The sequence below is a fragment of the Postia placenta genome (assembly GCF_002117355.1).
Source record: "Postia placenta MAD-698-R-SB12 unplaced genomic scaffold POSPLAscaffold_2, whole genome shotgun sequence".
In the NCBI taxonomy this organism is placed as follows: domain Eukaryota; kingdom Fungi; phylum Basidiomycota; class Agaricomycetes; order Polyporales; family Adustoporiaceae; genus Rhodonia; species Rhodonia placenta.
In genome coordinates, this window is record NW_020169833.1 from 951,909 (window position 1) to 970,353 (window position 18,445).

The 18,445-nt window shown below is 55.8% G+C and overlaps 6 protein-coding genes across 6 annotated transcripts; 3 read left to right on the forward strand and 3 right to left on the reverse strand.

Moving 5' to 3' along the window:
• Positions 1 to 95: 95 nt before the first annotated feature.
• On the forward strand, positions 96 to 2,449 carry POSPLADRAFT_1043504 (hypothetical protein; the record flags this gene model as incomplete). The annotated part of the gene is made up of 14 exons (XM_024478325.1): positions 96 to 231; positions 286 to 383; positions 439 to 530; positions 584 to 627; positions 680 to 777; positions 840 to 1,012; positions 1,081 to 1,331; positions 1,382 to 1,448; positions 1,500 to 1,694; positions 1,746 to 1,775; positions 1,830 to 2,063; positions 2,119 to 2,151; positions 2,211 to 2,239; positions 2,301 to 2,449. 14 exons carry the CDS (start codon positions 96 to 98, stop codon positions 2,447 to 2,449), a joined length of 1,629 nt encoding a protein of 542 aa, XP_024342750.1.
• A 564-nt stretch (positions 2,450 to 3,013) lies between these two features.
• Positions 3,014 to 4,492, forward strand: POSPLADRAFT_1052618 (hypothetical protein; the record flags this gene model as incomplete). Its single annotated transcript, XM_024480291.1, has 7 exons — positions 3,014 to 3,028; positions 3,087 to 3,122; positions 3,177 to 3,222; positions 3,273 to 3,327; positions 3,382 to 3,837; positions 3,900 to 4,011; positions 4,067 to 4,492. 7 exons carry the CDS (start codon positions 3,014 to 3,016, stop codon positions 4,490 to 4,492), a joined length of 1,146 nt encoding a protein of 381 aa, XP_024342751.1.
• Positions 4,493 to 5,483: 991 nt separating this feature from the next.
• POSPLADRAFT_1132541 (hypothetical protein) lies at positions 5,484 to 6,143 on the reverse strand (the record flags this gene model as incomplete). Its single annotated transcript, XM_024484229.1, has 2 exons — positions 5,484 to 5,843; positions 5,967 to 6,143. Coding segments are annotated over 2 exons (537 nt in total), but the record flags the coding sequence as incomplete, so codon positions are not given.
• Positions 6,144 to 8,122: 1,979 nt separating this feature from the next.
• POSPLADRAFT_1043507 (hypothetical protein) lies at positions 8,123 to 9,598 on the forward strand (the record flags this gene model as incomplete). Its single annotated transcript, XM_024478326.1, has 7 exons — positions 8,123 to 8,419; positions 8,477 to 8,531; positions 8,591 to 8,672; positions 8,730 to 9,000; positions 9,071 to 9,087; positions 9,141 to 9,440; positions 9,499 to 9,598. The coding sequence occupies 7 exons, from the start codon at positions 8,123 to 8,125 to the stop codon at positions 9,596 to 9,598; spliced, it is 1,122 nt and encodes a 373-aa protein (XP_024342753.1).
• A 442-nt stretch (positions 9,599 to 10,040) lies between these two features.
• Positions 10,041 to 13,910, reverse strand: POSPLADRAFT_1165954 (hypothetical protein; the record flags this gene model as incomplete). Its single annotated transcript, XM_024487903.1, has 4 exons — positions 10,041 to 11,822; positions 11,879 to 12,899; positions 12,959 to 13,551; positions 13,608 to 13,910. The coding sequence occupies 4 exons, from the start codon at positions 13,908 to 13,910 to the stop codon at positions 10,440 to 10,442; spliced, it is 3,300 nt and encodes a 1,099-aa protein (XP_024342754.1). The 3' UTR covers positions 10,041 to 10,439.
• A 1,710-nt stretch (positions 13,911 to 15,620) lies between these two features.
• On the reverse strand, positions 15,621 to 17,769 carry POSPLADRAFT_1043509 (hypothetical protein; the record flags this gene model as incomplete). The annotated part of the gene is made up of 6 exons (XM_024478327.1): positions 15,621 to 15,734; positions 15,965 to 16,003; positions 16,150 to 16,643; positions 17,026 to 17,176; positions 17,305 to 17,440; positions 17,618 to 17,769. The coding sequence occupies 6 exons, from the start codon at positions 17,767 to 17,769 to the stop codon at positions 15,621 to 15,623; spliced, it is 1,086 nt and encodes a 361-aa protein (XP_024342755.1).
• Between the last annotated feature and the right edge of the window lie 676 nt (positions 17,770 to 18,445).

Genomic DNA, 18,445 nt, shown 5'->3' on the forward strand with positions numbered 1-18,445 from the left:
TTTAAATGTGGGACGTGGCATTGGGAACGAACCTCCAGCCCAGTCATCTACCCTCCTGTCTAACAACCCCTCTCACCTCTACTACCACCTATACAATGAATATACTTATTTCAACGGCAACCTGGGGTTTGCTCGGCTCTTTGGCATTCGCGATATGGAAACGTATCCGATGCCTGGTGTTCTCTCCTCTGGATAATATCCCAGGCCCATCACGTCAATCATTCTGGAGCGGTACCACGGCAAGCTTTCCAGCGATGAATATAGGCTCAAGCTGGGGTTGCACAGGAAACGTTGGTCGGTTTTTCGACCGCCGCGGGCTCAAGTTTCACATGCAGTTGGCGCAAAATTACGGTTGCGTCGTCAGAATGCATGGGCCACTTGGCGTAAGTGACTCTCTGGTCGAATGAAAACATTAATAGGTCACGAGGCAATCTACAGCGTCGTATGCTGTACGTATATGACCCATTGGCGTTGCACAGTATGCTGGCCAAGGATCAGACCTCATTCGAGGAGTCCTCGAATTTCATCTGGTGGGCAATTTACTCAGGCTTCGCCGGCGGCTACACTGACATACCTACCTCAGTTGTAATCAACTTTTGTTCGGCCCTGGATTGTTATCTACAGTCGGTCAGAAGCATCTTGAGGTTTCAGATGTTTTGCGCTAACAGCAAGTTAACAGGAGAGCAGCATCGGAAGCAGCGAAAGATGCTTAATCCAGTCTTTAGCATCAACCATATGCGACGTCTGCTGCCGATTTTTAACCAAGCTGTTCATAGGGTGAACTGAGAATCCCCCAATACCAATTCATCAAATACACATTCTCACGCTTATAATGACAGCTTCGAGTGGCTATCTCTTCGGAGGTAATTGAAGGCACAGAAGAGATCGACATGCTTGACTGGATGAGTCGTCTCTCTCTTGAGCTTATTGGACAAGGTGGTCTCGGGTATTCGTTTGATCCGTTGGTGGAAGACGCGAAGAACGAGTATGGTGATGCACTTAAAGTCATTTTGTACGTCTTTTCCCACAACTTGCGGAATACGTGCCATCAATAGCACTTTCCACTCATGCTGTCTGTAGTGCCGCCCTGCAAGATGTCTTCTTTCTTCGGCCTCTGCTGCCGTATGCTTCATTGCTAGGCTCGCGTTGGATCTGGCGCCGGTTATTGGACTTAATACCGTACACTCCCGCACGCAGGTTGAAGACCTTAGTGGATGTCATGGCAGACCATTCTGTCTTAATCTTCGAACAGAAGAAAATAGCCTCAGAAAAAGGGGATCAAGCACTTGAACGCCAGTTAGAAGAGGCGAAGGATATTATGAGCATTCTTAGTGTGTCTTTTTTCAATCCGTTCTCCCTACGTCGCTTAGGGCAATCTCAGTGAAGAAGAACATGGCCGCGGCTAACGAAGACAAACTTGACGAATCTGAGGTCGTAGCGCAGGTCTCGTACGTCATGCCGTTCTATCCCTTTCGTTTTGTTACTCATGATCATGATAGCACGATGACTTTGGCAGCCACCGACACTACTTCAAACACTGCCTGCAGGATCCTACACTTGCTGGCCGAGCACCCTGAGGCACAGAACAGACTTCGACAAGAAATCATAGAAGCGTCTAGCGGCGAAGATATATCTTACGACGAGTTGAATCAGCTACCCTACCTTGACGCTATAATAAGGGAATCATTGCGACTGTACGCTGGTCTTTCCCCGCTTAATGTTCGGCTTATGGACCCGTTTTATAGTTATCCGCCGGCTACCTTGATCTCCAAAGAGTGCGTTCAGTTTTCTCTGCTCTCGAAAGGTTTTCGATGAATTATGATGGACAGGGCGATAGCGGACACCATTCTCCCCTTGTCCGAGCCGATAGTTGGTATCGACGGGAAGATGATCGCCGAGATTCCTATCGCCCGTGGTACAGAGATTTACGTGGGTATTCTTGGGTCCAATACCAACAAGGCCATGTGGGGGGAAGATGCTTTAGAATGGAAGCCAGAGCGCTGGTTGTCCCCTCTACCTCGTACTTTGATGGAGACACCTATTCCCGGTGTATATTCCAAATTGTATGCATGGCTGGATTGCAGCCGTTACCACCTGCTAACTGCGAAATCTGACCAGGATGTCATTCTTGGGTGGGAAGAGGGCTTGCATGTACGCGCTCGAACCCCTGTTTTAGATCTTGCTGTACTAATTTCAGTGCGATCGCTCAGTGGTTTCAAATTCGCTGAGGTGGAAATCAGTAAGCCAATTTACTCTTGCACCACATCGAGAGTATATAATATATAAATATCTATTCACAGAAACTATCTTATTTGTTTTGCTCTCTGCCTTCACATTTGATGTTACCAAAAAGTCTATTGTGTGGAATGTTGCCACTGTCAATTATCCCACGGTAGGGATGGATAGTGCGAAGCCAGAGATGCCCCTACGCGTTCAGCTTGTATCCTGACTCTTCTTCAGCCCTTGATACATACCTCCCCCTGGCCTTCGCATCAGTATTCTATCCATCCCATCATTTCCCAAGACGTCGTTCCTGCGCTTTGAGTAACAATATCTACTAGTAGACATCGTCGAGATGCCTCGACGAGTATGCAAACAATACTTAAGCCCTTGCGATATGTCGAGTGTCGAGTGTAATCGCACCGTGATCGGTGACTGAGTCAATGCCAAGTACTTGACTGACCGCACCTAATTTGTACAGCTGCGTGGATCTGTCTCGGCAGTAGATTTTGGTCATCCGCCAAGTGCGTCCACATCTCCTGGCACTCCACTCTGCACATTTGTACTCGACAGAGTATGTGATGCTCAAGGTTGCTAGCTGTGATTGCACTGCTGCACGTCCCGGAACTGTATCAAAAGGCTTGAATCACGACACTTGCCTCTTATAGGCTCACGTGTATGATCGATTGCATTTAGGTCAGGGCAGTCGTACCGTGCACTCGCACTTTGAAGGGGAACTTGTACCAATCCTCCCCGTAATTAGACAGACAGCACCTGAACTAGGCCTACGACCATGCACGCGATCCAGGTATGATAATCGTATCGCTAATACCATAAGAACAGCCGTTGTTGACCACTCTCTGCAGCAACAATACTGGGCAGTACGAGACTATCTCAGCCCGGTACGCCACGTCCACAAGTCTATGCGGTGCCCACACTCATCACGCGTCGAATAGGTCCTGAAAGAGAGCAAGTTTAAGGAGCATGGGCGGATTACCCCAGGTGAGTCCCAAGGCGCGCGTCTCCTTGAGCACAAGACCGACGCCTTGCAGAGGAGTTCGTGGCTGCCGGCGACTTCCTGGCATACAAGTTCGGAGTCTGGACATGGTGTGTACCTCATTCATGTCTGTCGTCGTCTCGCATACGATGTATCACGGCTAGGGAGAAGGGCGACGCGTCGAAAGCAAGGGACTACCTCCCGGCCGATAAGCAGTACTTGCTCACCCGTGGCGTAGCGTGCCTCCGACGCGCCACATCTCTTGCCTACACCGACGCAGATGAAGATGCAGAACGACTACTCTCCTTCGGAGACTTGTCATCCACTGGCAACGAAGCAGACGAGTGGGTCGAGACGCACGCAGGGCGCGTTGCGAACCACGATTCAGCTGCGAATCCGGGAGAGATCGACGAGATTCCAGATGTGGACGACCCAGCTGGCACCGTGTCAGGCGCGATGGGGAATCTTTCGCTCTCTGGCGCGAATGGCGGCATTGGCGAAATCCCAGACATGGACGACATCCCTGATATGGAGGAGGAGGGCCTAGAAGCTGGTGACGACGAGGCGACGGCCACTGCACCGAAGACCACAGCGTCTTCGTCCAATGTAATTGACGGAAGGTCTGTCTGCGCATGGTCAACATGCTCATTCCTCCCTCATTCACAGCTGATGTGCGTCTCAGTAAAGTTGAGGTAGCCAAGGGCAACCTGCTGCAGGTCCGAACTTACGACGTCATGATCACATATGACAAGTACTACCAGACACCGCGAATCTGGCTCATTGGCTATGACGAGGTAGGTGTTTGCGAATGGTACCTACCTTCCGGCGCTAACTTTGGATGGCTCCCAGAACCGGACACCCTTGACGCCGTCGCAGATCTTTCAGGATATCTCTGCTGATCATGCGTTCAAGACTGTCACGATCGAGGCGTTCCCGCACTCTGCCAGCCTGCAAGCAGCCTCCGTGCATCCGTGCAAGCACGCGAGCGTCATGAAGAAGGTCATAGAGCGCATGAACGCGACCGTAATCGAGGAACAGCAGGCGCAGCGCAAGGCGTCCGCGTCCGGCGTCGCGTCCCCGAAGGAAAAGCAGAAGAAGTGGCTCTTTCGGCGCACGAGCGGGAATGGCAAGGAGGACAAGACGCAAGCACCGACTTCGCCAGGGGCAGAGGACGACATCGAGGGCATGCGCGTCGACTTCTACCTCGTCGTGTTCCTGAAGTTCATCGCGTCGATCGTCCCCACGATCGAGGTCGATTCTACTACAGCTTTCTAAATCTATACATACGATGAGATGATCATCTGTGGGGGGCGCCTTGGATTGTGAAGTATAGACATACCGGAAGAAGATACCTGGGTTGAGAACCTTATGCTTACCCTCTCAGACCTTTGTACAGTATACATGTATAACACGACGCTGAATGTTCAGCTTCACGACATATCATTGCGGTGCTCTAAATCAAGCAAATATCACAGACATGCGTATCGCTCACCGTGTAGAAAGTCAGATATCCATGAATCCAAGGTAGATCTAGAGATACATACGCAAGGTCTAAAATCATGCCTCCACAGCTTGCGCCTTAGCTTTCTTCGCCTTGTCTTTTTTCGCCTTCTTGGCCTCCTTCCCGTTCTCCACGACCGCAGGCGCGTCCACATCCACCCCATTCGCCTCCCCAGCCTCGCTCTTTCTTCGCTTCTTTTTGTCCTTGTCCTTCACCTCAACCGCCGACTCCTGCGACGGTGGCTCCACCTCTGCAGCCTGCACATCCTCGAAACCCTCCTCGCCCTTCTTGTGCTTCCGCTTCTTGCTTTTTTTCTCTTCCTTCGCCGGCTCTTCAACTACCGCTGCGGTCGCAACGTCCTCTTGCGCATCCGCGATCTCCTTCCCCTTCTTGCTCTTTTTTGGCTTCGCGGCCACAGCCCCCTCTGCTGTCCCGTTGACACCATTCACCGCTGTCTTCTTCTCCTTCTTGCCCTTCTTCTCGCTATCTCCTGACGGCTGAGCGGCAGATACGGGTGCAGAGGTTGAAGGACCAGCAGTCGCCTCCTGGTCTGCTTGACCCTCTTTGGATTTCTTGTCCTTTTTCGCCTTCTTGTCTTTTTTCTTGTCCTTTATTGACGAAGCGGCTTCTACGTCTGCGCCTACGTCAGCCAAGGCCGAAGGGGACGTTGTGGGCGCAACGCCATTCTCCGTCTTTGCCTTTTTCTTGCGAGGTTCCTCCTCAGCCTGGGCGCCCGCAGCCTGTTTCCCGTCAACTAGCCGTATATCACAACGACACGCGGATACTCGCCTGTGCTGATCCTCCACCATCCACCGCACCAGCCTTCCGCTTTTTGTCCTTTTTCTTGTCCTTCTTGTCCTCCTTTCCCTTCGCCGGAGTCACAGATACAGCCGCGTCCTTTGCGCCGTCCGATGCGTCGCCGTTAGCACCGGCGTGCGTACCATTCGTCTTCGGCAACGGGGCCTCAATAGGAACTGGAGCTGGAGTCGTTACAGGTGACATGCGCAACGGCGTGCCCAAGGGAGTAACGTTAGCACCAGTCGCTTGAACTCGGGGCGCGCCCCTGCCCCAGCCACCGGAGCCGCCGCCGCCACCCCAGGACTGATACGTACCCGTTGAAGCATTCTGCCCGCCCGACCAGCCGTTCGCGCCGTTTCTCTGCTGGCCGTTTTGTTGCTGCTGCTGCTATAGGCGTGCAGTGCACTATGTGAGGGAGATGGCAAACGAAGCGGGAAGTAGAGGACGTACGCCCTTGGGGCCTTTGTACAGGCCTTTTTGGTACTTCTCCGCCTCGCTGATGCAGGTTGTGTGTGCTTTGAACTGGGCGATTCCGGCGAAAGTCGTGTTGCAGTCGAGACAGGTGACGGAGGCGTGGCACATTGAGTAGTGCTTTTCCAGCTTGGGTTTTTTCACGACCTCAGCGCAGCCTAATGACGAGATGCATTAGGGGACTGCATCAGGGGGCATAAGTAAAAGAGAGCTCCCACCATCGCATCTACTCGGGCGTTTCAGTAACAATTTGAGACGAAAATGATACGCTACTCACTGAAAAGAAACCATTGAAGTGACCTGGCTCGCGCAGTGTTTATTGTCTCAAGGACAACAATAATTAAATTTGACGGTAGTAGAGAGGAGCGAGGAGGAACTGCAGCCTGCAGCAGACTTGCGGCAGCCAATCCAGACGCTCTGTGGGAAAATTATTGGCACGTGTTCCCGATTGATGCGCCTCTCGATCTGAGTTCCCATTCTGTGCAACTATCCTACAGCGACGACTTGCAGCGTCGCTTTCGTCGAGTACATGACAGTCATTCCTCGCCGTGTGCTGGACCTGTGCTGGGTCACTTTCTTGCAGAATAGCAAAACGTAATCTCCGCGAAATTGCCGGAGCAGAACAAGCGACTATTGGTCTTCTTAGCATCAATGCCAGCCATTCGTCTGCTGCTGCTGCTGCCTACTCGCTACTTTTATTGCTGTTGCACTTTTCCTCTGCAAAATTTTAGGCGGATTTTGCATATTTAGCTGGCGACATGCTACCCTTAGTCTGCGTTGCTAACCATAAACGGACATGGATGACAATCGATCCATAACTAGTATATGGTCTGCCGGAAAGCGCGCCCACTTTACTGGACCATCGCCTTATGTCCCAAAAAGGAAACGCGGCTGCAGCTTGCTGCCTTTAGTGTCGACTTCGACCTATATTCTGCATCCTGTACTATCAAATTGTGCACTTAAATTATTATTATGCACTATCCTTGACTGTGGTAGACTTTCAGCAAGAACTCGTGCTCTACTGCAGCCCAATCCCATCAGACAAGCAGTTTGAGGCAGATTTAGGGCCTCTAGTGGAATAATATACTCGAAATTTAACAAAAATGTTACCGTAAATGAACAGAACACATAGCGCACTCTACCAGCATGATGTACCTTCCATCTAGCTGTGCGCAGTATCGCGACGCGCTCTATAAGGCCCGATTGCACTGCGAAACGCGCCTCACGTGACCCGGAAAGTGCCGTAAGCGGCTCGTCCTGCAAACCGGGTCAGGTTTCATGAAGACTATGCAGCCCTTGCCTTTTATGGTGGGTCTCCTACCCGAAACAGCCAGTAGTATTCTCTCGCTTCGTTTCATAGCATCGTATACAAAGGGGCATATCCCCTTCTTCAGCCGTTTTCTCCTTTGCATACATATCCAACGTCGATATCTACAGCACAGACGATACATAAACATCGCAGAGAGTAGAAGGTATGCCAGCACTGCAGGTTCAGGGATCGTTGGCCAGAAGCGCTGATGCTCGACCTCGACATCTCCTGCTAGCGCGCACATTTTCCATGTCAGCATCCTGCCTCATTTCTAGGTGAACCACGAGGGTTTGTCATGAGAACTGACTCATTCCGACGAGCAAGAGCGCTGCGGTATCGGCGCAATGTGAGCAAGCGTTGATCGTTGTTCAGGCGAGCGCCTCCAGGTTTGAATGCAGAAAACCGGCGGGCCACGGAAACAAACGCGCCCATTGTGACAATATTTCCAGCGCCCTCTCGATTTTCTGTGTTGTCCGTGTGTCCCCGAGATTTGACTGCTGACAGCACATGTGATCGCGTCTCGCTAAGCGGGCCATGCAGGCACGACCGAGGGCAAGACAGTGCCGAGTGCGCATCCCGACGCGGATGTGACAAATGCGGGTGCGCGACTCACGTGAAGCGTGACCGACGTGCGCTCCGAGGATACCCGAGCAAATGTGGGAGCGCTGATTGGCTGGCGTGGTGATGAAGCAGGGCACGTGATGCGGGGAAATGGGATGGCGGGTTTCTAAGCGGATGAGTGCAGAGGTCGTAGACGCCTGCTTATAGGCCAGGCGGCCGCATTGAGCTGGCTCGTCCGACATCTCACCGGTTCCCACCATCCATCATGTCGTTCGCAGCCTTCAGGGCTTCTCTCCGCAAGGCCCCCTTCTCGCCTCCAAGGGCTGCCCGCGTCGTTCGCACTCCCTCCGGAGCCTTCAGAAGATATTCCACAGAGGTGCCGAAGAAGTCGAACACCGCTCTCTTCGCTGGTCTGGGAGCAGCCGCCGTCGGCGGTATTGCGATCTATGTATACGCCTCAGACTCCAACTCCGCAAAGGAGGCCGGCACTGCGGTTAAATCTGGCGTGCAGGTCGCCAAGTCCGCCGCCCACTTCACCCCGACCAAGGATGACTACCAAAAGGTACGTGCGTCATTGGCTCGGAGCCGCCGTGCACATGCTGATCGCCGAGCTGTGCAGGTTTACAACAAGATCGCGGACATCATGGAGGAGGCAGCTGACAAGAATTACGACGGTGCGTGTGAACGACCTGCTATTGAGTTCGTTCGCTCACTTCGCCATTCAATCCGCCAGATGGCTCGTATGGTCCCGTGCTCGTTCGCTTAGCATGGCACGCGTCCGGCACATATGACAAGGAAACTGGCACCGGCGGAAGGTATGTCGCGACATCACCCCAACTCTGTCCCATTCGCTGAGTCAGTTCGCGACCCAGCAACTATGCGACGATGCGCTTCGAGCCCGAAGCGCTGCACGGCGCGAACAACGGCCTGCATGTTGCGCGTGGTATCATGGAAGGCATTCACGAGCAGTTCCCCTGGATCTCGTACGGCGACCTTTGGACCCTCGGCGGCGTTTGCGCAATCCAGGAGATGGGCGGCCCCAAGATCCCCTGGAGGCCTGGGCGTATTGACGGTTTCGCTCCGCAGGCTACCCCTGATGGTCGTCTTCCCGATGGTGCACAGGGCGCTCAGCACCTGAGGAACGTGAGTATTTCCGGCACCTGTGACGGTGAGATGCGCGGGCATGTTCTGACGTGAATTCATTGCACTCCAGGTTTTCTACCGCATGGGGTACGCGGCTCCTCTCACTCAATTGTCGTGCGCGTCTAACTCTATTCCTGAAGGTTCAATGACCAGGAGATCGTCGCACTGTCTGGCGCGCACGCGCTTGGGCGGTGCCATCGTGACCGCTCCGGCTTCGAGGGTCCGTGGACGTTCTCCCCCGTGACAGTCAGCAACGAGTATTACCGCCTCCTGCTCGAGGAAAAGTGGGTCTGGCGCAAGTGGGACGGGCCGAAGCAACTCCAGGACAAGACGACGCGCTCGCTCATGATGCTCCCGTCGGACTACGCGCTCACCCAGGACAAGGCGTTCCGCAAGTGGGTCGAGGCGTACGCCAAGGACCAGGACGTGTGGTTCAAGGAGTGCGTTGACCCTCGTCTCTTTTGGTCCTTCTGCTGACCGATGCGTGCGCCGTAATAGCTTCTCTAACGTGATTTCTCACCTGTTCGAGCTTGGCGTTCCCGAGGCGCAGTTCGTTGCCTCGGAAGGGTGGATTATGAAGGGCACTGACGAGCAGTAGACTGCTATGGTGCGCTCAATGTTCGATCCGCCTAGAAGGTCCCTAGAGCTAGAGGACCGTGTCGGGACCTAGAGTCCTTGCTGTGTGTTGAGGCCGTTATGTACAGCCGGACCTAGATCTAGAGCTGCTTGCTAGACCTAGAGTAGACCTAGAGTCGTCGACGATCTTACCCATTTATCATACCACTATTTCGCGTCTTGGGCATTTTGGTTTGCATCGTATCGGTTTATCACTGTTCTCGGCCAGACTGAAACCTGTATGAATGTTTTTGCTATCGGCTTGCACGTCGAGGGGTGCCGTTCGACGATTCTGCTGCATGCGCAATGGTACTTCATAATGCTCCCGTATAGGTCGCGAACCTAGAGCCAATTTTGCTACTTTTGAATCCACAAAACCCCTAGCACTTGAGCAATCTGGATGCGCTTTGTCACACAACCATAATAGTGTAAGAGCATCATGCGAGCTCGAAAAACGCATCGGCATACCATTACAGCGCAGAGAGGGGGTGTCTATGGGGATATGGTGGACGAGGCCTGTGCTAATAATACTAGTAATGAAGGTCCTGGCGTCGCGCTTAAGTTATGCAGTCGTCTAACGTATCAACGAACGAACGAGTCTATGTCGTGAGCAGCTGTACTGTACTTATACATCGATGAGAGAAGGACATTGGGGACAATCAGGAAGGATGCCGGTGATGGAGGAGGAAGCAGAGCTAGGACGTCTCGATTTTCGTCATGAGTGGAGAGGAGAGAGAAAAAACCGTATATGCTGCACACCTGTCACAGAGCAAGGAGATATCAGACGTCAGAGGGAAAACGGACGAGAACGCTAGAGATCGGCGCTATGATTGGACAACAGAGGCTGCTGGCGGTGGTGGCGGTGGCGGTGGCGGTGTGCTGGCGGTAGTCCGCGACGGATGCGTCTGCGTGCGCTGCTGCTGCCGCCGCGCGCGCTGCGCAGACGCAAACATGCCCGCGAGGTCCGTATCGCTGAAGCTGCGCTCGCCGGGCGAGAGGCCGCGCTCCGCGCCCCGCATCGCCGCCGCGTCCTCGTAGCTCGGCAGCCCGCGCAGGCTCGACAGCGGCGTGATGCCCCCGCCAAGGAACCCGCGGCTCGCCATGCTGTAGTCCGGCACCTCCGTGAACGCATAGTGCAGCTGCTCCGGGCTCGTCATCGGCTGCGGCGTACCGAGGCTCGCGAGGTTCACAGACGACGCGCTCGCGGACGGCAAGGCAGGTGTGTGCACCCCGGTGTGCACTTGCGAATGCAGGTTCGAGGGCCCGTGTGCGAACCCGCCGTGAAGGGAGTTCGAGTGCCCGTGCTGGTGCAGGTTCGTATGGCTCGGGCTGCGCGAGGCAAGCGAGAACGTGCTGCCCAGACTCGTGAACGGCTTCATCGCGATGCTAAACAGCGAGTGCATGTTCCGGCTCGCGGTGCTGTGGCTGTGTACATAGGTCTCGTCCCGCGCGCCCGGCATGCCCGCCGTCGGCGATCCGCGCTCGGGGCTCCCCGCGCGACTTCCCGCACGGCTTCCCGCACGACTGCCTGAACGGCTATTCGCACGACTAGGCCGATGACTGGGGAAGCGCGAGCCGTGGCGGCTGGTCTGCATTGACTCGGGTGGCGTGCGGCTCGGGGGCGTGACACGCGGCGGCGGAACGGGCGCCTGGACAGGCATCTCAGGCGCCTCGCGGCTCAGGCTGAGCAGCAGCTCAGTGTTGACCCAGTCGAGGGGGGCAGCGCCGGGCGCGGGCTCGTGCGGAAGGTGGTGCCGCGGCACGGCGCTGTTGTTGTTGTTGCCGTTAGCGGTGTGCGAGATCTGCCACGTCTCGAACGTGGCGGGACTCTGCAAGCCGGAGGAGCCCTCTGAGTGCGGGGGATGGAGCGTGGGGGAGACACCCTGCATGACCCAGGGGTTGACGACGCGTAGGGTGGCGGCATCGGGGAGGTACGCATTGGCAACGCGATCGCGTACATGCGCGGGATACGAAGGCAGATCGTTGTCTTCCTCGGGGTCCTCACCGTGTGTGCCGACAGCCTGGCCTCCGTCGATGTCCTGCGGGCCGAGGAGGATACGCCGTGTATGCAACGTCGCCGCCCGTGCTTCATCGTAAAGACGGTTGTCAAGGACGTGCAGAGGAAGCGAGCAACGAAGCTCGGAGGTGTGTCCGTCCGAGTTGCTGATGAGGATGGACCAGCGGATGCGGTGTGATACTTGAATAGGCTGCGAAGGACATTAGTATAGGCGCATATATGCTGAGAAAAGGCGCATATACGGACCTCTAGTGAGTGACTTGGCGTCGCATGCATGGGCACACTAATATTGAGCGTGGTGACAACGTCTACCGACGGCTCAATCATTTCAGCCTCTGTTGGATCTAACGGAGGTGGTGGTAGGGGGAACGGGTTGACAGGCAAGCTCTCGTTGCTGCTCGTCGATGGTCGTGATTGAGGCGCAACATTGGAGCTTGTCGTGGATGGGCGCGTGCCGACGCCAGACGATTGGGAGGAATTTGTCGTAGTAGTCGTGAGGGGCACCAATTCGGACGCGTGGTGGACGGGTGACGGTGGATGTGACGTGACGGCGGGGAAGTAGCCGGTCGATCCATTCGCAGGACTGTGATGCGCGTGCCCGTTCGCGGTTGCGGGACTCGCGGGCGTTGACGCGTTGTGCCGTGGTGGATGTGTTGTGTGGGTTGTGTGCGAGTGGTGCAGGAGAGGTATGCGATACCGGTGGTGTTGCTCGTCGACACACACCGCGAGGCCGTCGACAATGTCATGACGCGTACTCGAGATCACACGCGTGCTTTCCTGCGTACCGCCACGCGCGTAAAGCTTGATCGTCTCATTTACGGTCGTCGTAACATTGAGCACGCGCGCCCCCTTCACTAAAGGGGAGAACTTCACTACCGCAGTAACCTTCTCGCCGGCGGCCCACGCCTTATGTGGGATCATGATGCTATACATGAGCTTTTCGGGCCAAGTATTCTCAATCTCGAGGGTCTGTTGGTACTCGAGTGCCTCGGGACCGAAACCACGGAGGATGGTCACGGGACAGACGGTGGCGAGGTCACGGTGAGCGAGCCCGCGGGCAGCAGTTGCGCGGAGCTTGTACTGAACGGAGGCGCCACCAAGGGCGGAGGTGGTGATAGATGAGGGAAGGGAACCGCCGATCTGGAGCTGAAAGGGGAAGAGATGGCGGCCGGCCTTGAGAGTGTGCGAATGCGTGCGGGTACCCTCAAGGAAAGACCATTCATGATTGCAGACCAGGTAGGTGAGCTGCGAGGAGCTCAAGGATAAACTGTGGCGTAGGGGGGTCAGTATATGCGCGGTATGGTGTACGTGAAAGGGAGTACGCACGGTTCCGAGGCGGAAACAGGGAGGCGGGCCTTGCCCCTGAACTGGAGAGTAATTTCCTTGATGTCTGTGGGCTCCGTGAGGTAGAGGACGACGTTGCCGGAGAGGAGGGCAGCGTCGACGTCGACGCCGGTACCGCGGAGGACAAGGGTATCGGAGGCGACGAGGATGTCGAGGTAGGGGACACCGCGGTCCTGCTTCTCCCTGTGCATATCGTGGTCGTGGTGTGGGGTATGTGCGGCGGAGGGGGCGAAGGAGTGAAAGGCGGAGTTGAGGGCGGCGACGAGGGAGTCCTCGTCTGGGTGGGGGTGGTGCATGTCCGCGCGTGGGGACGGGGGTCTAGTGAGGATGAAGGACATGACGGGCAAGCAAATAGCAACAATGGAGAAGACGAGAAAGGGAAGCTGCAAATGGAAGATGCGGCGGCGGGTCTCTGGGCTGCCCTGGTGTGTTGCGAATGCTTCGAGGGAGATCACCCAGTCGAGATCCTGACAGCTTCGCGAGCCGGGAGACTGGAAGGTGCGGTGCGGTGCGGTGCGGATGCAGATGCAGATGCAAATGTGTAAGGTGCGGTGGTCGCAGAACGCGGCGAGGGCCTGCGCACGCCGTTAAGCAGATGCGGGTGGCGGCAGTTGGAGAGAATTATACGCACTACGCCATCCTCGGTCCAGGTCGGGCTCAACCCCTCTCCCGGAAAACACTCCGTCTCCGGCTGCATGTCCTCCTCGGGCGGAGTGGTCCATCCCATCGGGCCTCCCCCTGCCAATCGCCCCCCGCCCACGTGTCTACCGGGACTGCCGCCCGGATGCCGACCCCTTCCGCACCCCCGATCATCTGTCCTCACCTCCGTCTGCGTCCCCTGCCGAGCACCGTTTTCGCCCTTCCGACGCATATTCCAGCCCCGCCCGCCCTGATTAGGGCGTTCCACTCCTTCCCCCCCGCCTCGGTCGACCATTCTCGTCTTGCCTCGTCTCCCGCGTTCGTGCCGCTACGTCACTCGATCCGAGTTTCCAGCCTCACCCTGCGCGCAGACCGTGCGTGCACAATACGGGCCCGCGTCGCCTATCAGGCCTTTCATTCGCGATTGCGCAACGCTTCTTCCAGCCACCTACCCACTTCTACAGGGTTCACAGGAACAGCCTCTATCTGTATTAGCGTTTCATTTCCATTTCTGTGTACTGGCCTGCTTATCGTCGCTATCCGCCTTCCCTTGTAGTCTGAGTTTCGATCCGAGTACACGAGCTGGGTGATCAGGCCTCCAGCAGCGCGCCCACGCACGTCCCTGTCACTGATGCTGATAATCTCCATGACAAGACCCAGTGCGTCGCACCGTAACCCCCATGCTCGTCCATTTCTTCACGTCCACAAGCATACCAATGATACGCGACGCCGGCCTATTGTAAGTACGGTAACTGTGCCCTTCATTCCAGTATCCCCATATGCAACACGCAGCGCGAATCCGAAGCGCAAATCGAACGCGAAGCCTAGGCATCTGCGCCACAAAGCAGATGAACTTCAGCACGCCCAGAACCCACCCTTCCTTACGATATATGCCTTCTCTGGAGACGCGAGCGCGCGTTGCCGGGCCCGGCCGCAATTGAATGCTGGTCAGTACGCAGCAGCCGCTCATAGGTCGCTGCTTTTCGGTCTTCTCGCCCTATTTCCTATCGCAACCGCGTTTTCCCAGTCGCCTGTCCCTCTTTCCATCTGCAGCCCGCGTCGACAGGGGTAAATGCCACAGGTAGTGCAGCGATCTCGAGTTGTCACAGCCGAGCCAGCCCGCCTTGGCGTACATACGCGATGACGTTACGTTATAGCCGCGGACCCTGACAGACAAAAAAAGAAAAGAAACAGGCACCAGCACTCGCAGAACGCCGGCATTTTGACGTTGACGCGTCAATGTTTCGGAAGCTTTTCGGGTAAACCAATGATCCGTTGAATACCGAGCGCGGAGGGACGCGGGCCGGCCTTCTGTCCTCACCGTCAGACTTGCCTTTGGAAATCATCATGTTTGGAACTTCGCGTTCTGCATCCCGCGCGTTGGCATCGCGCTCGGGCTGATGGATGCCACCATGTATGCTGTGGCTCTCGCTGTCGAAGAAACCTTTTTGCGATGGTCTGGGCTCGCCGACGCGCAGTCGCAGTGTGGTGCGGTGCGGCCTCATCGATCTCCCAAGCCGGGTAGAACGAGGATGCAAACATGGTACGTCGCTCGCATTTGGGCATGGCACTCGTGGCGCTGTGTGGCTTTGTGGGACAATGCTGATTGCTCTTCCCTCAGTCATCGTGTTATCCTAATCGCTCTTTTCTACCGCCATCTCCGCGACGTCTGACGGCCGCACCGGCGTGTCCGAACCCGTATCGGGGCGTGCCTATCTCCTCGTTCGCTGTGCCGAGGCTCGCGGTGGATTGCATAGCGTTGATATCTTTCTGTTCCTTGGAGTGTGGTGTGCACTAATGATTCATTGTGTGCTGCGGTGGGCTTATCCACCGCACCCACGAAGCGGCGCATAGATATCTGGCCGACGCGAGAGGGGCTCCATAGCTATGGCAAGTTGTATCTCACCGCGGCTCCCTGCGATCCCCGCCGCAGATACAGCCTAGGAAGAGCATTGGCCCTCAGTCTGCTCCAGTACGTCGTGCGACCATCTTAACGGCGTCAGATTTACTTTGTGACACCGATGCCGGTAGCAGATCTGGTCGGCCCTGGCCTTGGCCTGTCTTCACGCATAAGCAACTGCGTCCCGGCAGTAATCTCGGCGATTGCAGGTCTCCTACTCTAAAGCGCCAAAGGTACCGGCGGTGAGACAAGCCGCGGGTTCATGAGGTAGCTACCAAATATATGCACGACGATGACTCGGGGAAGTCTAGCGTGGTTCGCTCTGCTTCTTGCGCCTACTTTGGCGCAGTGTCTGCGAGTTTCTTGGCCACTAATGTTCGCGCGATCTCCCTTCAGTTGACATCGACTCGCAGCTCGGGGTATTCAATTGCTATTCAGCGGCCACGTACAGCGTTCGTTTTACGTCTTGACGGTGCTGCTTTGCACGCCTGAGCGTGGCATGCATCATAGCGTGTCCTGAATTCGAGGATCGCGGTGGCGCAGCGATACACAGGCCATTCAATTGCCTTACACTGTGCTGCCCTCCCATTCGTAGCTGACACGATATGCAGCAATGACGCGCGTGGGCTCTCACCAATTTTGCACAGACGCCCCGAGCTATTTCCGGTACGCCGAGGCCCGTGGGTGGATCGCGGACGCTGTGCCCATGCCTTTCGCCGCCCAGCGAGCGCGCGGGGCCTGTGTCGCATATTCCGCGCACGGCCGCATACAGTATTGTACGTGCGCAGATCGTAATAGAAGAAGCCCGGCCTTCCGAGAAGCTCGGCGAGAATAGCCCGCTTCGGTGCGTCGCTATATTCGACGCTTCGCTGCTTCGCCCGAGTGTCCTGTCAGGCTTCGCCAGTTGCGCCCCGTCGCACGGTCCTCGTGCGTGCGTTCGCGTACCGCGGCCGGCGGGGGCGACTGTATTGCGGCCGGTGCCCGTATCGCTCCCTGCGTCCGTCCTTCTCCCACCTTGGGCGCAGACGGAGGTGGAGCGCTGTCTCTCACCCCACTTCTGGACGCTGCGGACGGCGAAGACGTTGGGCGGTTCGAATTCAAGTGCGGTGGGCTTCTCGTCGGCGATGCCTTGCATGCATCATGAAGGGAAGCAATTCATTTGCGCATACGGAGATGTATTGCTTATCGCGATTGCACGCTCATTTAGCTCGCTGGTGGTCTAGTATTCCACCTTCGTATCCCCCTAACGCGCTATGCGTGAATCTACGCTGACAGTTTCCTGAATCACCTCGCGCGCTTTGCAATTGCACAAAAGAGAGAGTCATGGAGAGTTGAATATACATACTCATCAGATGAGTTTGATGAGCACTCTGCGCCTCTCAGTCGGACTTACGTGTATTGTCCTTCACTCATTGAAATGACAAATGGGGCTGACATTGTGAATACGAACTTCTAGCTCACCTGATAGTCGCGTGTGCGAGCTTGTTTCCCCACTATGCGGTCGCATTACGCTCGTCGACCATTGAACGAAGCTCGCCTCGGGGCACCCATCTTGGGAAATAATCGAGCTTCGCGAAGGCGTCTCCCGCGAGCTTGAGTCCTAGGTGGAGCAGCGCGTCGACCATATGCTCATCGAAGGTCTTATCACATCTCGCCCATGCCTAGGACAATGCTCCACACTTCCTGGCTGCGGCGCGTGCTGCTGAGCGAACCTACTTCTTGCCAGGCCCATGAGGTTTGTGGACGTCGATTCGTGTCCCATTTTCCAGATATCTGGCAGAGGACGTACAGGCGCGCTGGTGAGTCTACATGACAGTCCGCGCGTGTGATCGCCCTTCGCCTCAGGAGCCGCCCTTGGGTCTTCTGCAATTTCCAGCTTGATAGATGGGAGGTGAGCAGACTTCCAACTGGCATGACGCCAGCGGCTGTGCAAGGTTATATCTGTCAGTCACATATGTCCAGCGAACGCCGTGTGCTGTCAATTAGCCTCAGTGCGTAACCTATTCGCCAATTCATTCGTTTCATAAAGCTGACTTCGAGAAATATGCGCGTCTAGCTTGCGCGAAGTCGTCCTCGTGCGCGAGCTTATTTCCCCAATATACCCGCCCATCCTTCGCCGACACTGAACGAAGCTAACCTCATGATGCTCTGCCTGGGGGAGCGAAGGCTGCACGCGCGACTTGCGCTTCCCAGAAGTGGAGCGAGGCGCGCGGTCGATGAGTTGTTTTAAGGTATTCTGATAGCATTCATCCATTTTTTCGGCCGACGTCTGCCTCTACCGGGCAAGCGAGCAGGCGTCCCGATGACGTACGCATCGAGCAGCGCCGATCAGCGTGCGCGCGAACTCCAAATATAGGCTGCAAACGTCATTTTCTGCTGTCGCAGGCGCGGGGATTGTGCGGATACATGGCTGTCTAAGTGGACACTGTCGGTGGTGAGTAGGCTGCTCTGTCGTTGAGCTATGTGATGCCTTTGTTGGCACTGGAAGATTGATGTTTCTGCCACATGGGTGTCCTGTCAGTCCATTTCAGGCTCGGTAACAACCTTTGATGGATGTATTTCCATGAACGAGGCCGTCATGGCATGGCTTCCTGTGTCTTGCTCCTTCGCACGATGTCCGCTGATTGATCCTGGGATTCTTAGAATACGTTGGCCGTGCAAGGAATTGCCGCAGCCGTACGCTGCATGCTGCTGTGGGGCCCGGAAGCCGCGGATATTGATATGACGGCAAGGTGTAGGCCCAGTCCTAAGTATACCGTCTAAGTCAACGTAACGGGTTCTTGATGACCTGCTACGTTCTCAGATACCGCAGGTGGAGTCGAACCCGAGCAGGTCCTATTTCATCTGATGCCACAGGCACGGCGGCCTGCTCAATTCTGGAGTTACGCATGCTGATAGGAGTTTTTGCTAATCGCAGTGTATCAGGAAGA